At 46.4% G+C, this 19774-nt stretch overlaps 1 protein-coding gene across 8 annotated transcripts in view; it reads right to left on the bottom strand.

Annotated features, from left to right (window-relative positions):
* kank2 (KN motif and ankyrin repeat domains 2) overlaps positions 1–19774 on the bottom strand; it is a 156606-nt gene that overhangs the window by 37926 nt on the left and 98906 nt on the right. For 7 of the 8 annotated variants that reach the window (XM_073069035.1, XM_073069038.1, XM_073069034.1 and 4 more), the window contains exons 3-6: positions 12077–13519; positions 7051–7263; positions 3398–3509; positions 825–1274 (exon numbers count right to left, since the gene is read on the bottom strand). In XM_073069035.1, coding sequence (XP_072925136.1) covers positions 825–1274; positions 3398–3509; positions 7051–7263; positions 12077–13519 — 2218 coding nt within the window. The remainder of the gene's footprint in view (positions 1–824; positions 1275–3397; positions 3510–7050; positions 7264–12076; positions 13520–19774) is intronic. The other variant, XM_073069042.1, reaches the window with a different exon arrangement.

The following is a 19774-nucleotide window of genomic DNA, read 5'->3' as shown; positions in this document are numbered from 1 at the left end:
TGGCCTCCTCTTGTGCCATGTTGAGGCCACACTCAAGGTGAAGGAGCAACACTTCATACTCCATCCAGGTAGTTTCAAACTTGATGGCACGAACATCGATTTCTCCTTCCGGTAATCCTTCCCCCCTCTCCCTTACCTCTTCTTCCAATCCACACTCTGGTCACTGCCTTTTTCTCCTCACCTGCCTATCACCTCCCCTGGTGCCCCTCCTTCTTCCCTTTCTGCCATGGTCCACTCTCCTCTCCTATCAGATACTTTCTTCTCCAGCCCTTTACCTTTCCCACACATCTGGCTTCATCCACCTCCTTCTAGCTAGCCCTCCTTCCCTTTCCCCCACATTTTTGTTCTGGAGTTTTCCCACTTCCTCTCCAGTCCTGAAGTGCCTTGGCCCAAACCAACTGTTTACTCATTTCCAAAGCCTGACCTGCTGAGTTCCTCCAGCATCCTATGTGTGTTGCTCTGGATTTCTAGCATCTGCAGAATCTATTGTTTATGTTTAAAAAAGATAGTTTTACATTTTACTTAGAGATAAGCACAGTAACAGGACCTTCCAGCCCAATAAGCTTATGCAGCCCAATTGCACCCGTGTGACCAGTTAACTTGCTGGCCTGTATGTCTTTGGAATGTGGGAGGAAAATGGGACATCCAGAGAAAGCTCATGTGGTCATGGGGAGAACATACAAACTCCCTACAGGCAGGAGTGGGAATCGAACCTGGGTCACTGGCACTGTAAAAGCATTGCTGCTCCTTTTAACATTTTAGAAGGTAAGACTTTATCTTCTAGAAAGACAGGACAAAGTGACAATGAGAGTTTATTTACATACGTGCGGTTGTCTCCTTCTTGCTCATGGCTCACTGTTTCATGGTGAACGACGGTCTCTGGCTGGCTTTTCACTGCTTTGATTTCTGCCTCTGCTTCTCCCTCCATCCTCTGCACCACCTCCTTCACATGCTCTTTCTTCCTTATGTTCTGCACCTGCTTCTCTTCCTCAGATCTCGGTGGTGTCTGCGTGGCAGTCCGCGTACTCTCAGCCTCCACTGTGGGTTCCATTGGGGTCTCCAATCTCTTGGCCACCCCTACAGGCTCAGCTCGAGTCCGTACACCCTGGGTTTCCTGCAAGGGATGTGCTGGAACAGTCTTGCTCTCTGCCTTCTCCTTCTGTTCTCCTGGAAGCCTCTCACTGGCCTCATGATAATCGCTCTCCGTGCTCTCACCGTCTGACTCATTCGATAAACTCTCAGAGCTGGATTCATCAGAAGATGTGGACTCGTAACTACAGGAAAGAAACTAACACTCAGAAGCATCTTCGCAACTGCTGGGGTCGGGGAATCTAGAACTAGAGGGCATGGGATTAAGCTCAGAGGGGAGAAATTTAAGAGGAGCCCAAGAGGCAACATTTTTACCAGGGTGTTCAGAATGAGATGCCAGAATAAGTGGTTAAGGCAGGGGCATTAACAACATTTAAAAGGTGCAACAAAGAATCTGCTGACAGCACACTGCCAAAACACTGAGCAGCATCTAAGGGAGGAAAGGGATTTTCAATGTTTTCGTTTGAAAGCCATCTGAAAGACACTTGGATGTGTACAAGGATAGGAAAGGTTTTGAGAGACACCCAATTCAGAATCAGGTTTATCATTGTCAACATGGACCGTGAAATTTGTTGTTTTGTGGCAGCAGTACAATGTAAGATAGAAACATTACTACAAGTGGTCTTGTTCCAAAACATTAACTGTCCATTTCCCTCCATTGATGCCTTCTGACCCACTGGTTCCAAGGCAGTACAGTTGGCCCTCCTTATCCGCGGATTCCGCATGCGCGAATTCAACCAATCGCGAAAACCCGGAAGTGCTCTTCCAGCACTTGTTGTTCGAGCATGTACAGACTTTTTTTTCTTGTTTTTTTTTCTAAACAATGCAGTATAACAACCATTTTACATAGCATTTACATTGTATTAGGTATTATAAGTAATCTAGAGATGATTTAAAGTATACGGGAGGATGTGCGTGGGTTATCATGCATCAGGATCGAAAAAAATCGTAAGTTCTCTTACTAAGTAAGTCGGAACAGGTACATCCAGTATTATTTAGCATCTGTTAGTCGAACATTTGTCTGAGTATATAGTATACATTGTACCTTTCTATGCATATAGAACAATTAAGAATGTATGTTTCAGTGCCGGGCTTGGGAACGGAATTTTCCAAGTTTGATCCAGTGACAGACCACTTCTGAGCACGCTCTCCATCCGTGGCAGGTTTTTGTGGAGGATCAAAACCCAATAATTAAACCACTGCGTTGCTTAGTAATAATTGTAGCTTTCATCGGGACAGAGCCTTTCTCACATTATCCTTTAAAATTGTTCTGATCGTTGACCGACGTAGCCTAACGCTTTTCCAATGACCGATGGCGTTACACCTCTTTCCGATCACTTTATTATTTCCACTTTATTTTCAATCGTGATCGTGATTATTTTCAGAGTTCTGGCACCGGGTCCTGATGTCCACCGCACTGACACAGGTTAAATAACGTCTGGGGTTCTGCTGGGTCCTAAGGTCCAATGCATTGAGACAGGTTGAATAAGGTTGAATAAGGGACTTGAGCATCTGCAAATTTTGGTATCTGCGAGGGGTCCCGGAACCAATCCACCGCGGATAAGGAAGGCCGACTGTATAAGTATAAGGTGGTTGGAGGGAAGTATGAAGGGGATAATAGAGATTTTTTTTCTAACACAGAGAGTGTTGGATGTATGGAATGCCCTGCTAGGGTTGGTTGTAGAGGCAGATACTTTAGATACGTTTAAGAAACTCTTAGATAGGCACATAGATGATAGAAAAATGGAGGGCTATGCAGGAGGGAAGAGTTAGAAAGTTCTTAGGTTAAAAGGTTGACAGAACATCCAATGTAAAGGGCTGAAGGGCTGGTACAGTGCTGTAATGTTCTATATTCTAACTATCCCTATCTTCTGATTCATGGGTGACTAGAGACACATAAGACTGCAGATGGACCTACAAAAATTGGTGAGGGTCAATGGGGACATGCCAAATTTCCTTAGCCTTCAGTGCACTATGAAGGATCTGGCCCCAGAACACTGACAGCCCACCTCCCTCCTCAGATGCCTCCTGACCTGTCGAGTTCCTCTAGCATTTTAGTTATTTTCCCACGGGTGAATGAGGATAAAACGGACTCCTGTTTAAGACGTTGCCCAACTCAGTGAGAGGTGAATGAGGATAAAACGGACTCCTGTTTAAGACATTGCCCAACTCAGTGAGAGGTGAATGAGGATAAAACGGACTCCTGTTTAAGACGTTGCCCAACTCAGTGAGAGAAAAGACATCTGGAGTAGGAACCTTGACCAGTGCCATGGAATGCAGAGTCAGACCATCAGCCTTGGATACTCACCCCCCATTAACACCGATAAACTGGAGGCTCTTCTTTGTGGGAGGGCTGTCAGAACTTACTCCGTTTTCCTTCTTCTTCATAATGGACTTTAGTTGTGCTCCCTCTGGGGAAACTGGGGAAGAGAAAAGGAGATGGATTCATCTTGGACACCAGTGCATTGTGATGGCCACAGAACATATGGAACAAATCAGTACAGAGAAAGTGCCCATTTCTGCCACCCTGTCTCCATCAACACTTTGTAAGGGCTGAATGGTTAGACCTTGTTGCATTAGGGTCTAAATTATTACTTGTTCTTGTATTTTAACTTAATTTATGCTTGCTTATATGTTTGTATAATCACCTGTTTGTTGTAGAATCATAGAGCACTACAGCACCAGCCCTTCAGCCAATCTAGTCCATTTAAACTTATTCTGCCCAATCCCATCAAACTGCACCCATAACATAGGCCTACTAATCCCTTCCATCTATGTACTTATCCAAACCTCTCTTAAATGTTGTAGCCAAACCCACATTCACCACTCCCACTGACAACTCATTCCACACTCACATAGCCCAAGTGAAGTTGTCACCCTGAAGTTCCCCTTAAATATTTCACCTTTCACTCTTAACCTATGACTTCTAGTCTAGTCTCACCCAACCTCAGTGGAAAAAGCTTGTTTGCATTTATAAATCCCTATTTATACCCCTCATAATTTTATAAACCTCGATCAAGTCTCTGCTCATTCTCCTACGCTTCATGGAAAATAAGTCCAAACCTCTTCAACCTTTCCCTAAAACTCAGGTCCTTAAGTCCTGGCCACATCCTTGTTAATTTTCTCTGCACTCTTTCAAGCTTATTGATATTTTTTCCCATAGGGAGCTGACCAGTACTGCCCACAATACCCCAAATTAGGCCTCAGCACTGTCTTATACAACTTCAGCATAACATCCCAACTCCTGCACTCAGTACTCTGATTTATGAATGTGCCTGAAGCTCTCATTTTCAACCTATCTACCCATGACAAGGCTTTCAAGAAATTATTTATTTTTCCTCTCAATGTTTTCAGTAATTTGTAGTGTAGCTGGTTTGGGACTTCTGTGGTTTCTTTGTCTGTGAACCCACGTTATGACAGCGTAAATCAAGACTGTCCTAGTTGTCCCGCAGACCGTTCTTATCTGAGAAGGTTCTCTTATGTGTCCGGCTTGAACCATGTTTCAGTGTAGGCATGTTTTTTGCTAGAGTGAGTTGGTTACAGTTAGAGTTGGTTACCTGCTGCTGCGTTATGCTTTACTGCCATTTCTTTGTTATGAATGTCTAATAAAACAGATGCGGCAAGATTTGCTCCTCATTCTTCACTTCCAGTGAACATTCTGTTCATTATCATCTCCAAATCCAACAAACTTCTCTACAGACCTTTTCCATAATCCTGAATATTTCCTTCTTTTCAAGTACTTATTCAGTTCTCTCACAATAGCTAAAACTGCATTCATCTTATTTTCAGTCATATCATAAATGCTGGAAATAAAAACAGAAATTGTGGGAAAATTCAGATCTGGCAGCATCTGTAGAAAGTTAATATCTCATCAAGAGTCCTTTATCATATTTATTTATAATTTTCATATTCCGCTGCTTCAGGAAAGTGGACAAAATAATCTATGATCCCCATGAACACACAAAATGCTGGAGGAACTCAGCAAAGGCCCTATATCTAAGAAAGGATGCACTGACATTGGAGAGGGACCAGAAGAAATTTACGAGAATGATCCTGGAAATGAAAAGGTTAACATACAAGGAGTGTTTGATGGCTCTGGGCCTGTATTCACTGAGTTTGGAAGAATGAGAGGTGACTTATTGAAATCTATCGATTATTTAAAGCCTAGTTAGAGTAGATATGGAGAAGATGTTTCCAACAGTGGGAGAATACAGGACCAGAGGGCACAGCCTCAGAATAGAAAAATATCCCTTTAGAACAGAGATGTGGAGGAATTTCTTGAGCAAAAGGATGGTAAATTTGTGGAATTCATTGGCACAGACGGCTGTGGAGACCAAGTCATCGGGTACATTTACTGCATAAGCAGTGGAGCACCCTTTTGAACAGGCTCATTCAGTTCTGCTGTCACAAGGATTGTTACAGAAAATCTTTCCTACCAAATGCAATAAACATATACAACAGTTCATCTCTGTGTGACAGGAGAACACACCATTGTACAATAGACACTGTTATGATACGGCAACGATGAATATAGAATTGAGACCAGTTTTTTTATAAACAAATGAAACATTTATTAAACACTGCTCAATAAAAAAAAACCAAAAGTAAACAAACAATTAACTTAACTGGAAGTTAACTGCTATACGAAGACTCGAACAGTTCTTAAAGTGATAAATGCGAACACAGTTCTTAAAAGTGGTAAATGAGAAAGTCCAAATGATTTACACAGTCAATTAGGAGAGACTTTCCTGAAGTAACGAATTCCTCAACGACGTAACGTTACTGCTGATCCCAGCCGAAAGATGCCTTGCCCGAAGGATTTATGACGAAGGAAATAAAAACGGCTTAAAGGAACTGGCCTTCCTTGGTGAATAACGTTGCGTCCAACCCTTTCTGCTCTTACAGCAGGTATTATCTTGGATACAGGTTACTATCTCTTTGAACAAGGATTCAATAAGGTCGATCCTGTATTATCGCCGATGACACCAACTCTTCTTGATCCTTCGAGTCTCCGTACTTCAATAAATTCTTTGCTCTCCAACTGGACTAAACTGGCAGCATTGTGGTGAAACTGCCCGCAATAACCTTTGAGACTTAAGATAGAAAGTAAAACTCCACTTTAAAACAAACCTGCGTCATGAAACAAATACGCAGCATAATGGAGTAATTGACGAATTAAACTACGAACTGACCTCTGTCACAGCAAGGCTTCCCCATTTTATACCTGTTGAAACAGGCTATCACATGACCTCTCACTGGCAGGAAAATTACATCATGTGACCTCACAATGGCGGGAAATTACATCACTCCACCATCACAAGACTATTACATCATGCTCACCAGATACTCAATTACATCATGGTCATAAGACACTCACAAGATAACCACGGGGTATGTAACAACACTGTTTTATTCTTTCGTACATTATTATTGCACAGTATTGCACACTGGTAAATTATTGTGTATATTATTATTCTGTACATTATTATTAGTTATTATTATTATATTTATAGTATTATTTATAATTATTGCTAAGTGTGTTTTTAAATGTTGCTGCTGTAACAAAATAATTTCCCTCTTAGGATCAATAAAAGTACTTATTATAATTATTAATGAGGAGGTTGATAGGTTCTTGATTAGTAGGAGTGTTAACGATTATGGGGAGAAGCTAAGAGAATGGGGTTGAGAGGGATAATAAATCAGCCGATGTGGAGTGGTGCAGCAGACGTGTTGGACCAAATGGCCTAATTCTCCTCCTCTGTCTTCTTGTCTTAAGGCTGCTGCCCTCGAAGCAATGGGAGGAATTTTGCAACTGTAGTTGGTTGGCCATGTGGCAAGTGAGCCACTCAAGGAACTATCAGCTGCTGTGTTTTTCCTCTAATCAGCTGCACCCTACACATGCTGCTCGCCTCCCACTACGTGTTGTCAGTAACGTCAAGGACAATGGGAGTGAAGGGTTACCTGGTCGTGTTGAATCGTCTGCCGACGGGTTGGTGTCTCCCTGTCTCACCACAGCCGCTGGGGGCAAGTGGTGGGCTTTCATCGTCCCTGGAGAACCCAGCGCTTGTGGTGTTTCCACTGCACTGCAGACATCAGCGATAGGAAGAGCCTGAGGTGCCTCGGTGACCCAAGGGGGTTGAACAGAAGGGACGATCCTGTTCGTTTCACGAGAGGCTTGAAAGAGAAATGTTATAAAATGAGACCATTGCCTCATTGGCTTACAGAACCACACAGACAGCTATTTGTTCCTTGGGGCAGCATGGTAGTGTAGAGGTTCATGCAGCACTATTTCAACATCAGCTGTAAGGCTGGAGGTTCAATTCCAGCCGCTGTCTGTAAGGAGTTTGTATGTTCCCTTTCTGACCAGTTTTTTTACACATTCCAGAACTATACGGTTAGGATTAATGAGTGGTGAGCATTTTACATTGGTGCCGAAGCACTGCACAAGCACTTGGACTAATGCAAACAACATTCCAATGTGTGTTTCAATGTACATGTGACACGTAAAGCTAATGGGTGTGCAATCTATTGATCGCCTCCCCTTGTCAGGTGAAATGCGGGCATGTTTGATTAGTGAATCTGAGGCAGCTTAATGAACAGTCTTCTTGAGGAACTCAGTGGGTCTGTGTGGAGAGAGCCTGGAAACACACACTCAACATTTCAGTAACAGTTTTTCCCCCTCTAGTCCATGAACACTACCTCACTATTTTGCTCTCTTTTTGCACTATTACTTTTTCATAAATTTTTTAACAGTCATAGCACAGAAGCAGACTCTTCAGCCCATCTAGCCCATGCCAAATCATTTAAACTGTCCACTCCCATTGACCTGCACCAGGACCACAGCCCTCCATACCCCTACCATTCACGAACCTATCCAAACTTCTCTTAAACATTGAAATCGAGCTTGCATGCACCACTTGCTCTGGCAGCTCGTTCCACTCTCAGGACCCTTAAATAAATTAGTTTCCTCTCATGTTCCTCTTAATCATTTAATCCTTAATCTATGTTGAAGTCCCACTCAATCTCAGTGGAAAAGGCCTGCTTGCATTTACCCTATCTATAACCCTCATAATTTTGTATACCTCTATCAAATTGCCCCTCAATCTTCTACGTTCCAAGGAATAAAATCCTAATCTACTCAATTTTTCCTTATAACTCAGATCCTCCAGACTCAGCAACACCTTTTCTTATTGTAACTTACAGTAATTTTTTAATGTATTGAACAGCACTGCTACCACAAAACAATAAATTTCATGACATATTAATAAACCTGATCCTGATAATACAGATCGAAACCCTGAATCAGGACTGGACTCTACTGATGTGGGGTTTTGACACAAAGTATCTACAATGCCTTTCCCACTATAGATGCTGCTCGTTCTGCTGAGTTCCTCCAGCATTTTGTGTGTTGTTCCAGATTCCAGCATCTGCAGTCTCTTCTGTCTCTCTCTAGCCACTACTGTCCCTCTCCTAGGGTAGGATTGAGATAGTCATGTATTTGGGGGTAGACCACACTTGGAATATTGAGTACTGTGTAGGCCTCTGTTAGTCTCGATAGACCATGGATTTGCACCTTGGAAAGTTTCCAGGGCACAAGCCTGGGCAAGGTTTTTTTATGGAAGACCCGCAGTTGCCTAAGCTGCAAGTCTCCCCTCTCCATGCCACCAATGTTGTCCAAGGGAAGGGCATTAGATTGAGTACTATTCTGAACGACTTATTATTGGAAGGATCTGGTGCAGAGGAGATTAACCAGGATGCTGCCCTAGATTGGAGAGCATGTCTTATGAGGACAATTTGAGCAAGCGAGGGCTTTTCTCTTTGGAGTGAAGGACAATGAGAAGTGACTTGATAGAGTATACAGGATAAGAGGCATCAATCAAGTAGATAGCCAGAGACCTATTTCCCAGGGCAGAAATGCCTAATAAGATGATTGGAGGAAAGTATAGGTGGGAATATCAGAAGCAAATCTTTTTATAATGAGATTGGTGGTGCTAGGGGTCATGACAGAGGCAGATACATTAGGGGCATTTAAGAATCTCTTAGATTGGCACATTGATGATAGAAAAATGGAGGTTTATGTAGGATGGAAGGGTTAGATAGATCTTAAGTAGGGTAAAAGTTCGGCACAACATCTTGGGCTGACGGGCCTGTACTGCTCTCCAGCTGTAACACTTTGTTCTGCATTCTGTCATTGTTTTCCGTTGTAATGTACTGTGTATGAAATGATCTGTACGGAAAGCAGGTTTTCACTGCATCACTAAACCAACCAAACCAAATGGAGGTGTGTGGCCCACGTGTAGGCAGAAGAAATTGAGATTAACTTGGCATGGTGTTCAGCACGGACATTGTGTGTCGAGTGGCCTGCTGTCGTTCTGTACTGTTACCCGTGCTGTTGCTGCCCTGGAAGTGTGTGACGGGACTGTGTAGAGGCAGCTTTTACTCTGTGGTTAACCCAAACTCTGGGAATTCATCAAATTTTTGGCCTAGTTTTGAGTTACGAGCAGCTTGCTGTTGTCTGTCTGTGGGCCAGTGGATGTAAGCGAGTTTTCCCACGTCATTTTTTACATGGGATTTCTCAACAGGAACTTTCACCTAGTAGTTTAGGCAGGAGTCAGTGCAGTTATAGATCCAAAACTCACAGTCTGAAGCCCCATCTATAATGGGAAAGGCTTATACTTGATTCCAGATGAGTATGTGCTCCAGTCCAAACACATCATTCCACAATAAAACCACTTCCCCTTCAGTTTCATCTCACAGAATTCCTGTCCCAATCAGTTTAAATTCCCTGGCCAGCTACACATCCACTACACAGCTGTTGATGTCCAAGTGATCCCATGTTCTTACACTGCCAAGGTGACTCTGGATTCAGACGTCCGGAATTTAAATGCCTTGGGGGATTGGTGGGCGGGGGAAGGGCCTGAGCAAGGTGTGTAAGACAGAGGCAGAGGCGGGGGAGAGGTGGTGGAGTGAGGGGGTATTGTAGGGTGGTGGGAGAATGGGGAAGTGGGATACTGAGAAGAGGGGAGTGGAATTTGACAAGAACAAGATGTGGGTATATGACCCAGGGGAAGTGGAGTTTGGGGCCTGACTGATTGGGTCGGCGGAGGGTGGGGTGTAAAGGAATATGGAGAAGCTGATGGATCCAAGTAGAGAAGACAAGAGGGATCCTGGGGAGGAAGGAGGTCAGAACAACCAGGGAGTTACTGTTCTGAGGTGTTAGAAATGGGCAGGGTGAGAGAGAGAGGGAGAGAGGGAGAGAGGGGGGAGAGAGAAAAGAGAGAGAGAGAGAGAGAGAGAGGGAGGGAGAGAGAGAGAGAGAGCGCGTGTGTGTGTGTGAGAGTGTGTGTGTATGAGAGTGTGTGTGTGTGAGTGTGTGTGTGTGTGAGAGAGTGTATGTGTGTGAGAGTGTGTGTGTATGAGAGTGTGTGTGTGTGTGAGAGTGTATGTATGTGAGTGTGTGTATGAGAGTGTGTGTGTGTGAGTGTGTGTGTGTGTGTGTGAGAGAGTGTGTGTGTATGAGAGAGTGTGTGTGTGAGAGTGTGTGTGTGTGTGTAAATGTGAGTGGAAGAGATATACAGAAAGCGTGTTGTGTTGAAAGATAGAGAGGGTGTGTGAGTGTTTGTGAGTGGGTGTGTGTATGTATGAATGATTGAGAGTGAGTAGTATATGTATGTGTGTGCACGAGTGTGTGAGCAAATTTATAATTGTGTGTGTGTGTGAGAATGATTGTAGGTGAGTATTGTGACTCTGTGCATGGGTGTGTGCCAGTGAGTGAATATTTGAGCAACTGTAGAAATGAATGAGTTTCCCTGAGATGGAGGGGTGGGGGGGGGGGTGGTTGGAAAGGGGAAGGAGAGAGAGGGAGAATGCGAGTGTGCGCATGAGTGTGAGTACAAGAGTGAGTGTGAGAAAATGTGAGTGGGTGAGTGTGGGAGTGAGTGAGTGAGTGAGAGATACAATAAGGTCATTTAAGAGACTCTAGGTGGATGAAAGTGAAATGGAGGGAATTTTGAATGCTAGGGGGCATAGTTTTAAGGTGAGGGGGGCAAGTATTTATAAAAAGCAGAATGGTAGGTGTTGGAACATTCTGCCAGGAGTGGACAGGTTAAAAAGGCATTCCAGAGGCTCCTAAATAGACACTTGAATATGCAGGGATGAAGGGGTACGGATCATACGCAGTACAAGGGATTCGTTTAATTTGGCATGGTGCTCAGCACAGACATTGTGGGCTGAAGGGCCTGTTCCTGGGCTGCAGCATTCTGTGCTCTAGGAGAAAACTGGATCAGTGGCGTCGGTCTTGCATCGATGAGCTGAATCTGCCAAAGGGATTTTGATGGGGACGGCTGCTTTAGGCCATAAAATGTAAAGGCAGAATTAGGCCTTCAGCCCATCTAGTCTGTTCAGCCATTCAGTTATGGCTGATTATTATATTAAGAAATAACTGCAGATCATCACATTGCATACAGTCAGTCTGCACTGCGCTTTCCTTGTAGTGAATACACTTTATTCTACAGTGTGTCTTATTACTGTTTTAGCTTGCTCGATCTCTAGGTACTCTGTAAAGATCTGACCTGTATGAAGTGAAACTTCTTGGTACAGGCGATAATAATAAACTCATTCCAATATTACCTTTCATACTGTGGTCAATGGGTATGATCAGCTCAGGGATGTTCTCAACTTGTGCAAAGTGCTAAGTGGGAGGAGGAAGGAAGAGGGTGGGAAAGAGGGAGAACAAAAGGGAGGGAGGAAGAGAAAGAGGGAGGGAGAGATGGGAGAGAAGGAGAGATGGGAGAGAGGGATAGAGGGAAAGGGAGGGATAGAGGGAGGGAGAGATAGGGAGGGGGAAAACGAAGGGAAAGAAGAATGAGGGAGGGAAGAGAAAATGGAGGGAGGGAGGAAGGGAGGGAGGGAAGAAGGGAAGAAAGGAAGGAGGGAGGGAGAGAGGGAACGAGGTGACGGGTGGACTCTCAGAGCTTCCATGCAGTACCTTGGGTGAGTTGCTCCACGGCCTCTCGCAGCTCTGCCCCACTCGGCCCCGTTCTTGTCTGTTTCACTGCCTTGGCCTTGGTTATCACCGAGTTCACCTCCTCGCAGGTGGACGCCAGTGTCGTCACGATGGTACAGGTCACCAGCTTGGCTGGCGCCTCCTTGAAGGGACCGCTGGTGCTCGTCTTCCCCTCCTCTGCTGCCCTGCTGCCCGGGGCCACATCTGGCTCACGCTCCTGAGCCGAGTCCCCACCCACCCGTAAGTGAGCCGGGCTCCCAGCCTGCACGCCCACCGACCGGCGCTCTCTGCCGGCGCACGGCGGACCGCCTCCCCTTCCCCTGCCAGCGGCCTCTTTGGAGGCTGGAGCTCCCAAACTCGCCGCCCCTGCCCCGAGGTCTGCCTGCTGCCCCTTGTCGGCCACCTCCTTGCGCTGCCTCTGGGCGGTCTCCAACTCCCGACCGGCCTCCCTCAGCCGCTTCTCCAGCGCAGACACCTTCCTGGTCAGGAGCTCAGCCACGTGCCGCTGGTGCTCGGCGTCTTGCTGCAGCCAAGTGGGGGTGATGCCCAGCTCCTTCTCCCTCACCCAGGTGCCCACGCTCCTGACGCCGTATGCTGTCCCCTGGGTCAGTCCCCTCAGCGTTGGGGAGAGCGGAGCCTCCACTTTACCTTCCTCGGGCGTGTCTATGTGCAGCTCTCCTCGGGACCGGAGCACACCAGAGCTGTAGCCCAGGAACTTCTGGCTCTTAAGTTGGACACTCAGCTGCCTCTTCTCTTCCTGGAGCACTGAGATCTTCACCTGGAGCACGGGCACCATCTTCACCTGCTCCTCCAACTCCTTCAGCCGCCGCAGGGCTGCCGCCATCTGCTCGCGGATGTTGTGCAGGTGGGCTGCGTTGGGGGTGGACGGAGTGGCCACGCCCGACCCCAGCGGGGTGAACCGGCCATCCAGGGTGCCGTCCTGCCAGGGGAACCGGGAGTATGGCTGGCCCGCGCCTGCCAGGGAGCTGGTGGAGCCTGCCACGCTGCTGTGCAGGCTGCCCAGGCTGGTGTAGCGCGGCCTCCGGCCCTCCTCCCCGCGGTCCTCCTCCAAACGCCTCCTGGTCTCCAGCAGGGTCTTCTCCACCCGGGTGTTGTGCCCGCCCGGCGGCGGGGGCCTGTTGTAGCCGTAGGAGTTGCGGCCGCAGTAGGAGTAGGAGGAATACCGGCTGTCGCCGCTGGCGTTGGAGCACAGTGACTCGGTGGAGGTCCACCACGAACCAGTGTAGCTGCAGCCCCGCGGCCTCCGGTGGATATGGACCTTCTTGATGGTGTTGCCCTTCTCGATGTCGTCCACGTACTTCACGAAGTCCAGGTCCAGGTGGAATCCGTAGGGGGTTTCCACCGAGTACGGCGGGTTCTCGTCCTTGCCCTTGGGCTCGGAGCCAGCGCTGAGGTCCATGTTACCTGGAAGATACAGCAAGAATTAGGTGGGTTACGATCTACCACAGGTACACCACCACTGAAAGGAGAGACCCTGTTTTCTCAGCATCTGAGGGTGGGATGGAGGAACCTTCCCTGATGCACTTCTGATTCTGCACTCTACGAGATTCGGCACGTCACCGAATTTCTACAGGTGTACAGCAGAGAGTAATCTATCTGCTGCACCACAGCCCGGTATCGAGGCTCCAATGCAAGAAGCTACAAAGGGTTGTAGACTCACCTAGCTTCACCTCGGGTACAACCCTCTCTATCACTGAGGGCACCTTCCAGAGACGGTGCCTCAAGAAGACCTTCACTGAGGACTCTCACTGTCTGAGACACTACTACTGCCAGGGAGGGGGTACAGGAGCCTGAAGACCCACACTGAACATCTTAGCAACACCTTCTTCCCCTCAGTCATCGGATTTATGAACGACGATGAACCCATGAACAACTGATACATGGTGTTATTTACTTCTTTGACATGCCACTGTAATGGCATCTGCAGGAAATACACTGAGCACCAGAACACTTTGAGGAGAGAATTACGTAGGACAGAGAGTAGGAACCATTTTATTTAGAGATACAGCGTAGAACAGGCCTGCCCAGTCCAACAACCACACCACCCAGGAACCCTCAGACTTAACACTAAGCACAGGTAAGAGGAGCACCTTGAGCAAAGCCACACCGTTCACAGACTCCTTACCGACAATACCAGAATTGAACTTTGAACTCCGGAACACCCTGAGCTGTATTTTCCCATGCTGGGGCTGTTTAAGAGGATATAGTAGGTATAAGGTGAAGGGTAGGTGATTTAGCGAGGATCTTAGGGGAAGCTTTTCCAGGGTTGCTAGAGTCTGTAATGTGTTACTCTCACAGTGCGAGGGAGGTACACGAATAGCCAAGGAATATAAGGCTACAGACTTAATGTAGATAAATGTTATTAGTACATTGGACAGAATGAATGCAGTGGGCTGAATTGCCTGTTTCTGTGCTGTATGCCACATTTCATTTCTGTCTGTAAAACTGGGTTACTGTGAGTGGCTGAATGGTTGGGGGCAAGCTAAGCAGCATTTTAAATTAGTTTGTTAACTTGGCATCAAGGATACAGAGTGTCTTGTTCTATTGTTAGTTCCTGGGAACACTTCATAACAAAATGTTCTTAAGTATATATTCAGAGATCATTCCCACACATCATTAAAACAGAGAAACAGAAGGAGCCAGGGAAAAGAAAGGGTCGGTCCCTTTTATTCACAGAACGTAGTTCCATGTCAGAAAATCCACGCACTCAGATAAGATAGATCTTAGTTTTTTTTAATACTCTGTGGTTTTCGCCTGATCTTTTTTGGGTTTTTTGTGTGCGGGGGAGGGGCGATTTGGCAGTCGATGTGCCTGTTACATTTTCATTCGTTCTTTTGAGCGGGGAGGGAGGGATTTGGGGGTTGATGTGCCTGCTCCGTTTGTTTGTTTTTTTTGAGCGGGGAGGCGGGGTTTGAGGGTTGATAATTGTGTTGCCGTTCTTTTCTTTCTTGGTTTCGTGGCTATCAGGAGAAGAAGAATTTCAGAGTTGTGTACTTCGATAATAAATGAACCTTTGAAACATACAGTGAAATGTGTTGCTTTGTGCCAACATTCAACACAGTCCAAGATATGTTAGGGGCAGCCCATAAGTGTCGCTATGATTCCGGTGCAAGAATCCTGTATCGAAATTGCAGGAGATTTCAACCAGTCCAGCTTGAAGTCGTCTCTGAACTACTACCAACATCTCACCTGTGAAACCAGAAGAGTCAACACTCTTGACCACTGTTATATTGTACAGCAACATAGTTGTGGGAAAGGTACATAATTCACAACCACCTACATTGAATAGGGGTTTCGCTTTAAGAGGCTGGCCTGATGTGATGACATTATTACATAAAGATTTTGAGCGCGCTTTGGTGTATAAGTTATGGAGTTCAATAAAATGTGTTATGGGTTTAATTAAACAGAAAGTGCCTCACTTTGTTTTATTTGCAAAACCCTACATCCGGGATCCCGATGCTCTAAGATGATTCCAGAGTTATTGAATATGTTGGCCAATGCAGTCACTTTGGAACTGACAGAGATTTGGAAGCAAAATGCAGTCGCTTGGTTTGTATAAAATGAATAATGTATAATCTCTGCTGGCAACACCAAATTCTACTATATGGTAGCATCGCTCAGCAATTCCACAGCCATGAAAGTGATGAGTCTTCCTGAACACCTGCCTAAACACAATAAATCGCTGAAAACTCACCTTTTACAGACCCTTGGTCTATCGGAGTCAGAGTGCACCAAACAGTTGTCTCCTTACCCAGTCTCGGCAATGATAAGCTGCCGGAGCTAATGGACCACATGCTGTCTCTCCTGGGAAATCACCATCCTCATTTCACTTTTAAGGAACTTGATACAGGAAATGCCTGATCGAGCTAACACAGCCCTCGCTAATGTACCTGTGAAGGATTATAGGGAGCTTGCTAAAGTGGCTGATAGTCTACACTCAGCTAAGCATCATTCCTCCTCCTTTCCCTACCTCAATAAGCCCGATCAGCAAGGCCCCCACCTGTGGCTGCAAAACCGACAACACCAGGTCTTTTCCACGCTCACTTTGGTACAAACGCTAAGACGTGACAAATAACTTGCAGCTTCGACAGTGCCAGTGCATCGGGACATCAGAGGCCTGTGAACACCGTGGGTCCCAGCTGCCAGGGTCATCTACTCTTCCTTATGGACACCCTTTCAGGGCAACGCTTCCTGTGTGACACGGGTGCTCAAGTAAGTGTGCTACCACCATTGCCTATTGATGAGAAGGCAAAGAGCGACAAAACCTCACTGGAGGACACCAACGGCAACAGGATCCAGACTTACGGGACAAGACGGGTGATGCTCTGCTTCAGTGGGCGACATTACACATGGGTCTTCGTCCTGGCTAAAGTGGCCAGACCTCTGCTCGGTGCAGATTTCCTGTGTGTCCAAGAATTATTAGTTGATCCTAAGGACTGCTTACTGGCTTGTGGATGTCAAGGACTTTGGGTCGTTACCCTGCTCCTCCAGTAAGTTCCCCACAGCGACTCCGTCAAGCACATGGACCATGCATGACAGTTTACTTGATTGCTGGGCGAATTCCCAGACCTCACCAAGCCCACATTCTCCACTACCGTCACAAGACATGGGGTCGAGCTTCACATTCCCACACTGGCTTGCCTGTTCATGCCCACATAACCCAGAAAAGCTGGCAACCGTGAAGGTTGAGTTTGCGAACATTGGAAGACTTGGCACTGTATGCCAGTTGAATAGCTCCTGAGCTTCACCCTCCATATGGTCCTAAGTCCGATAGCAGCTGTCTCGCATGTGATGGTTACCTACACCTTAATGAAGCCACCCCCAATCATTACCCGGTCCCATACATCCAAGACTTTTCAGCTCGTACAGTCAGAAAGTAAACTTTTTCCAAAGTTGATCTTGTTAGGGTCCACCTGTGTGCTCGAAGGACATTCGCAAAATGGCTGTGATAACCCTGTTTGGCCACTTTGACTTTTTGCGTATGCCGTTTAGGCTGAAAAATGCAGCAAAGACTTTCCAATGGCTGATGGACTCTGCGTTAAGAGACTCAGATTTTCTTTTTGTTTACCCGGATGACATATTTGTCACCAGTGCATCCAAATCTGAACACGTATCTCACCTCCACACAGTTTTCGAGAGTTTAAGCCGACATGGGTTGATTATCAACCCTGCTAAATGTTAGTTTGGGTTGCCACCCATAGGCTTTCTCGGTCATCGCATCTCCGTAGAAGGTGTGAAACCCCTCCCATCAAAAGTAGCCACTATTGTGGATTTCCCACCACTCTGCACCACCAAAAAGCTACAGGAGTTTTTAGGCATGGTGAATTTCTATCACCACTTCATTGCCCGAGCCGTTGTAGTTATGCTTCCCCTGTATAGTGCGCTTAAAGACAAAACCTCTAATCACATGCTTGACTGGTCAGCGGACATGACCAGGGCATTTGATGATACCAGACAAGCTCTTTCTGATGTGACCCTACTGGCACACCCGCTCCCCCTGTGGTTGGCTGACTTTAATTTTTGAAAATGATAGGGAAACACCAGACAGGATTGTGTGAGGAATGTTAGGAAGAGGAGTCAGTAGAACATGTAATTCTGAGTTGCAGGAAGTATGGGATACAGAGAGAGATGATGAGAATTAATCTAAGGGAATTTGGGCTGCAGGAATTCACATTAAAAGGGTAACTGGGCATTGGTGAGAGAGCACAGGTCAGGGTACTTTTAGCTTTTTTAAGGGATTCAGGGTTTTTTTATAGGATATGATGGATAAGCAGGAAGAGGGTACTAGGGTGGCCAAAGAAGGAAGGATATAGTGTAGATTAGGGTATGTGTGTGTGAATAGGTGAAGGATTTAGAATGTAAGTCTATCGTCTGATCCACACCCCGGAGCAGAAGGTGGCGGTAATGCACCATTAAGCTGGGTGCCAACTGCCATAAAACAAGAAGGAAGAAAGGAAGGAAGGATTAATTTCGGGGAAGCTGTGGTATCTCTCCTGTGAGATGTCCAAACTGGTTGCCCTCGCCCCACAGTGCCCACAACTGGAGACGGACTGTTTTTGACTCCATACGTGGCCTCACATGAAGGCCTCACAGAAACTGGTTACACTGAAGCTTGTTTGGCACAGCCTCGGAAAGGATGTGCAGAATTGGAATGTAACCTGTGTGGAATGTCAGTGGGCAAAAATTAACTGTCATGTTCAGGCTCTATTGGCACATTTTCAGGTTACTGAGCGATGGTTTGACCGTGTCAATGTGGACCTTGTTGGTCCTCTTCCCTCCTTCTGTATTTTCACACACCTTCTTACAGTCACAGTGGACTGTACCACCAGGTGGCCAGAGGTCGTCCCTCTAACATCAACGATGGCCGTTGATGTGGCTCGGGCATTCATCAGCACCTGGGTTGTTCAGTTTGGCACCCCAAATGATATTCCCCCTGACTGTGCTCCCGAGTTCATATCAGACCTCTGGGCTGCAATGGCCCAGAAACTCAGTGTTAGGTTACATCACACCACAGCATATCATACACAGTCCAGTGGACTTTGTGAGCAGTTTCACTGCCTCTTAAATGCTGCTCTGAGGGTTTCCATGACAGATGAGTGTTGGCATGATCATCTCCCGTGTCTCTTGCTCCTTGGACCTGCAGCCGTCTGTGGCAGAGTCGGCAGAAGAGCAGCTGTTATGAGTGCTAGGTGATTTCATTCCTGACACCATGATCACCTGGTCGGCCTCTCAAAAGTGTTCCACCCTCCTCAGTACATTCAATTCCTTTGTACCTATTCCTTCCTCCCATCATGGCCTAGAGAATTCTTGGGTTCCTGTTGACCTACATTCCACCTTGTTTGATTTTGTCTGCCATACTGCACACCAACATTCCCTTAAGCCCCCTTACAATGGCCCGTTCCACATTTTGGAAAAGGGAGAAAAGACTTATTATAGATAAAAAGGGTAAACCTGAATGTCTTTCAGTAGATCGCCTTAAACAGGCCCACTGAGATTTGAAATCTCCGCTGCCACGCCCCTGCCGTCACAACAATGACCACGAGTGTGTCAACACACCTGTGGATGAGCCAGAGGCACCTGCTGTCCCTCCACCCATGGAACACAGGACCTGAGCCGAGTAGCTTGTTTGAGTTCCAGACAGACTCAGGCTCACAGTGCTAGTTTTAGTGAATTCTGGGAGTGGGGGGGGGGGGGGCCTGTGTAGGGTGATGTAATTAGGGGAAACGTACATAGTTCACAACCACCAACACTGTCGGGGTTTCACTTTAAGAGGCCACTCTGACGTGATGGCATTATTACGTAAAGATTTTGAGTGCACTTTGGTGCTTAGGTTTTGGGGTTCCATAAAATGTGTTACAGGTTTCATTAAATATAAAATGCCTTACTTCATTTTATTTGCGAAACCCTACAATACCGCCATCAAGAATGCTTACTGAGGCATCTCACGCCCACACTTTGGAAAGTCTGATCAGCTGGCTGTACTTCTACTTCTGGTATGTGGGCAGAGACTGAAGACTGCAGCCCCAGTGGTGGACCAAGGCGGTATGGTGAAGGGAGGCAGACGAGTGGTTATAGGCCTGCTTTGAGTCAGTGGACTGGACAATATTTAGGGATTTATCTTTGAGTCCGAATGAATATAGCTTCATCAAGACCTGTGTG

The sequence above is a fragment of the Hemitrygon akajei genome, chromosome 16 (genome assembly GCF_048418815.1).
Source record: "Hemitrygon akajei chromosome 16, sHemAka1.3, whole genome shotgun sequence".
NCBI lineage: Eukaryota > Metazoa > Chordata > Chondrichthyes > Myliobatiformes > Dasyatidae > Hemitrygon > Hemitrygon akajei.
The sequence above is the reverse complement of the archived record's forward strand: the minus strand, read 5'-3'. Positions and strand labels throughout refer to the sequence as shown.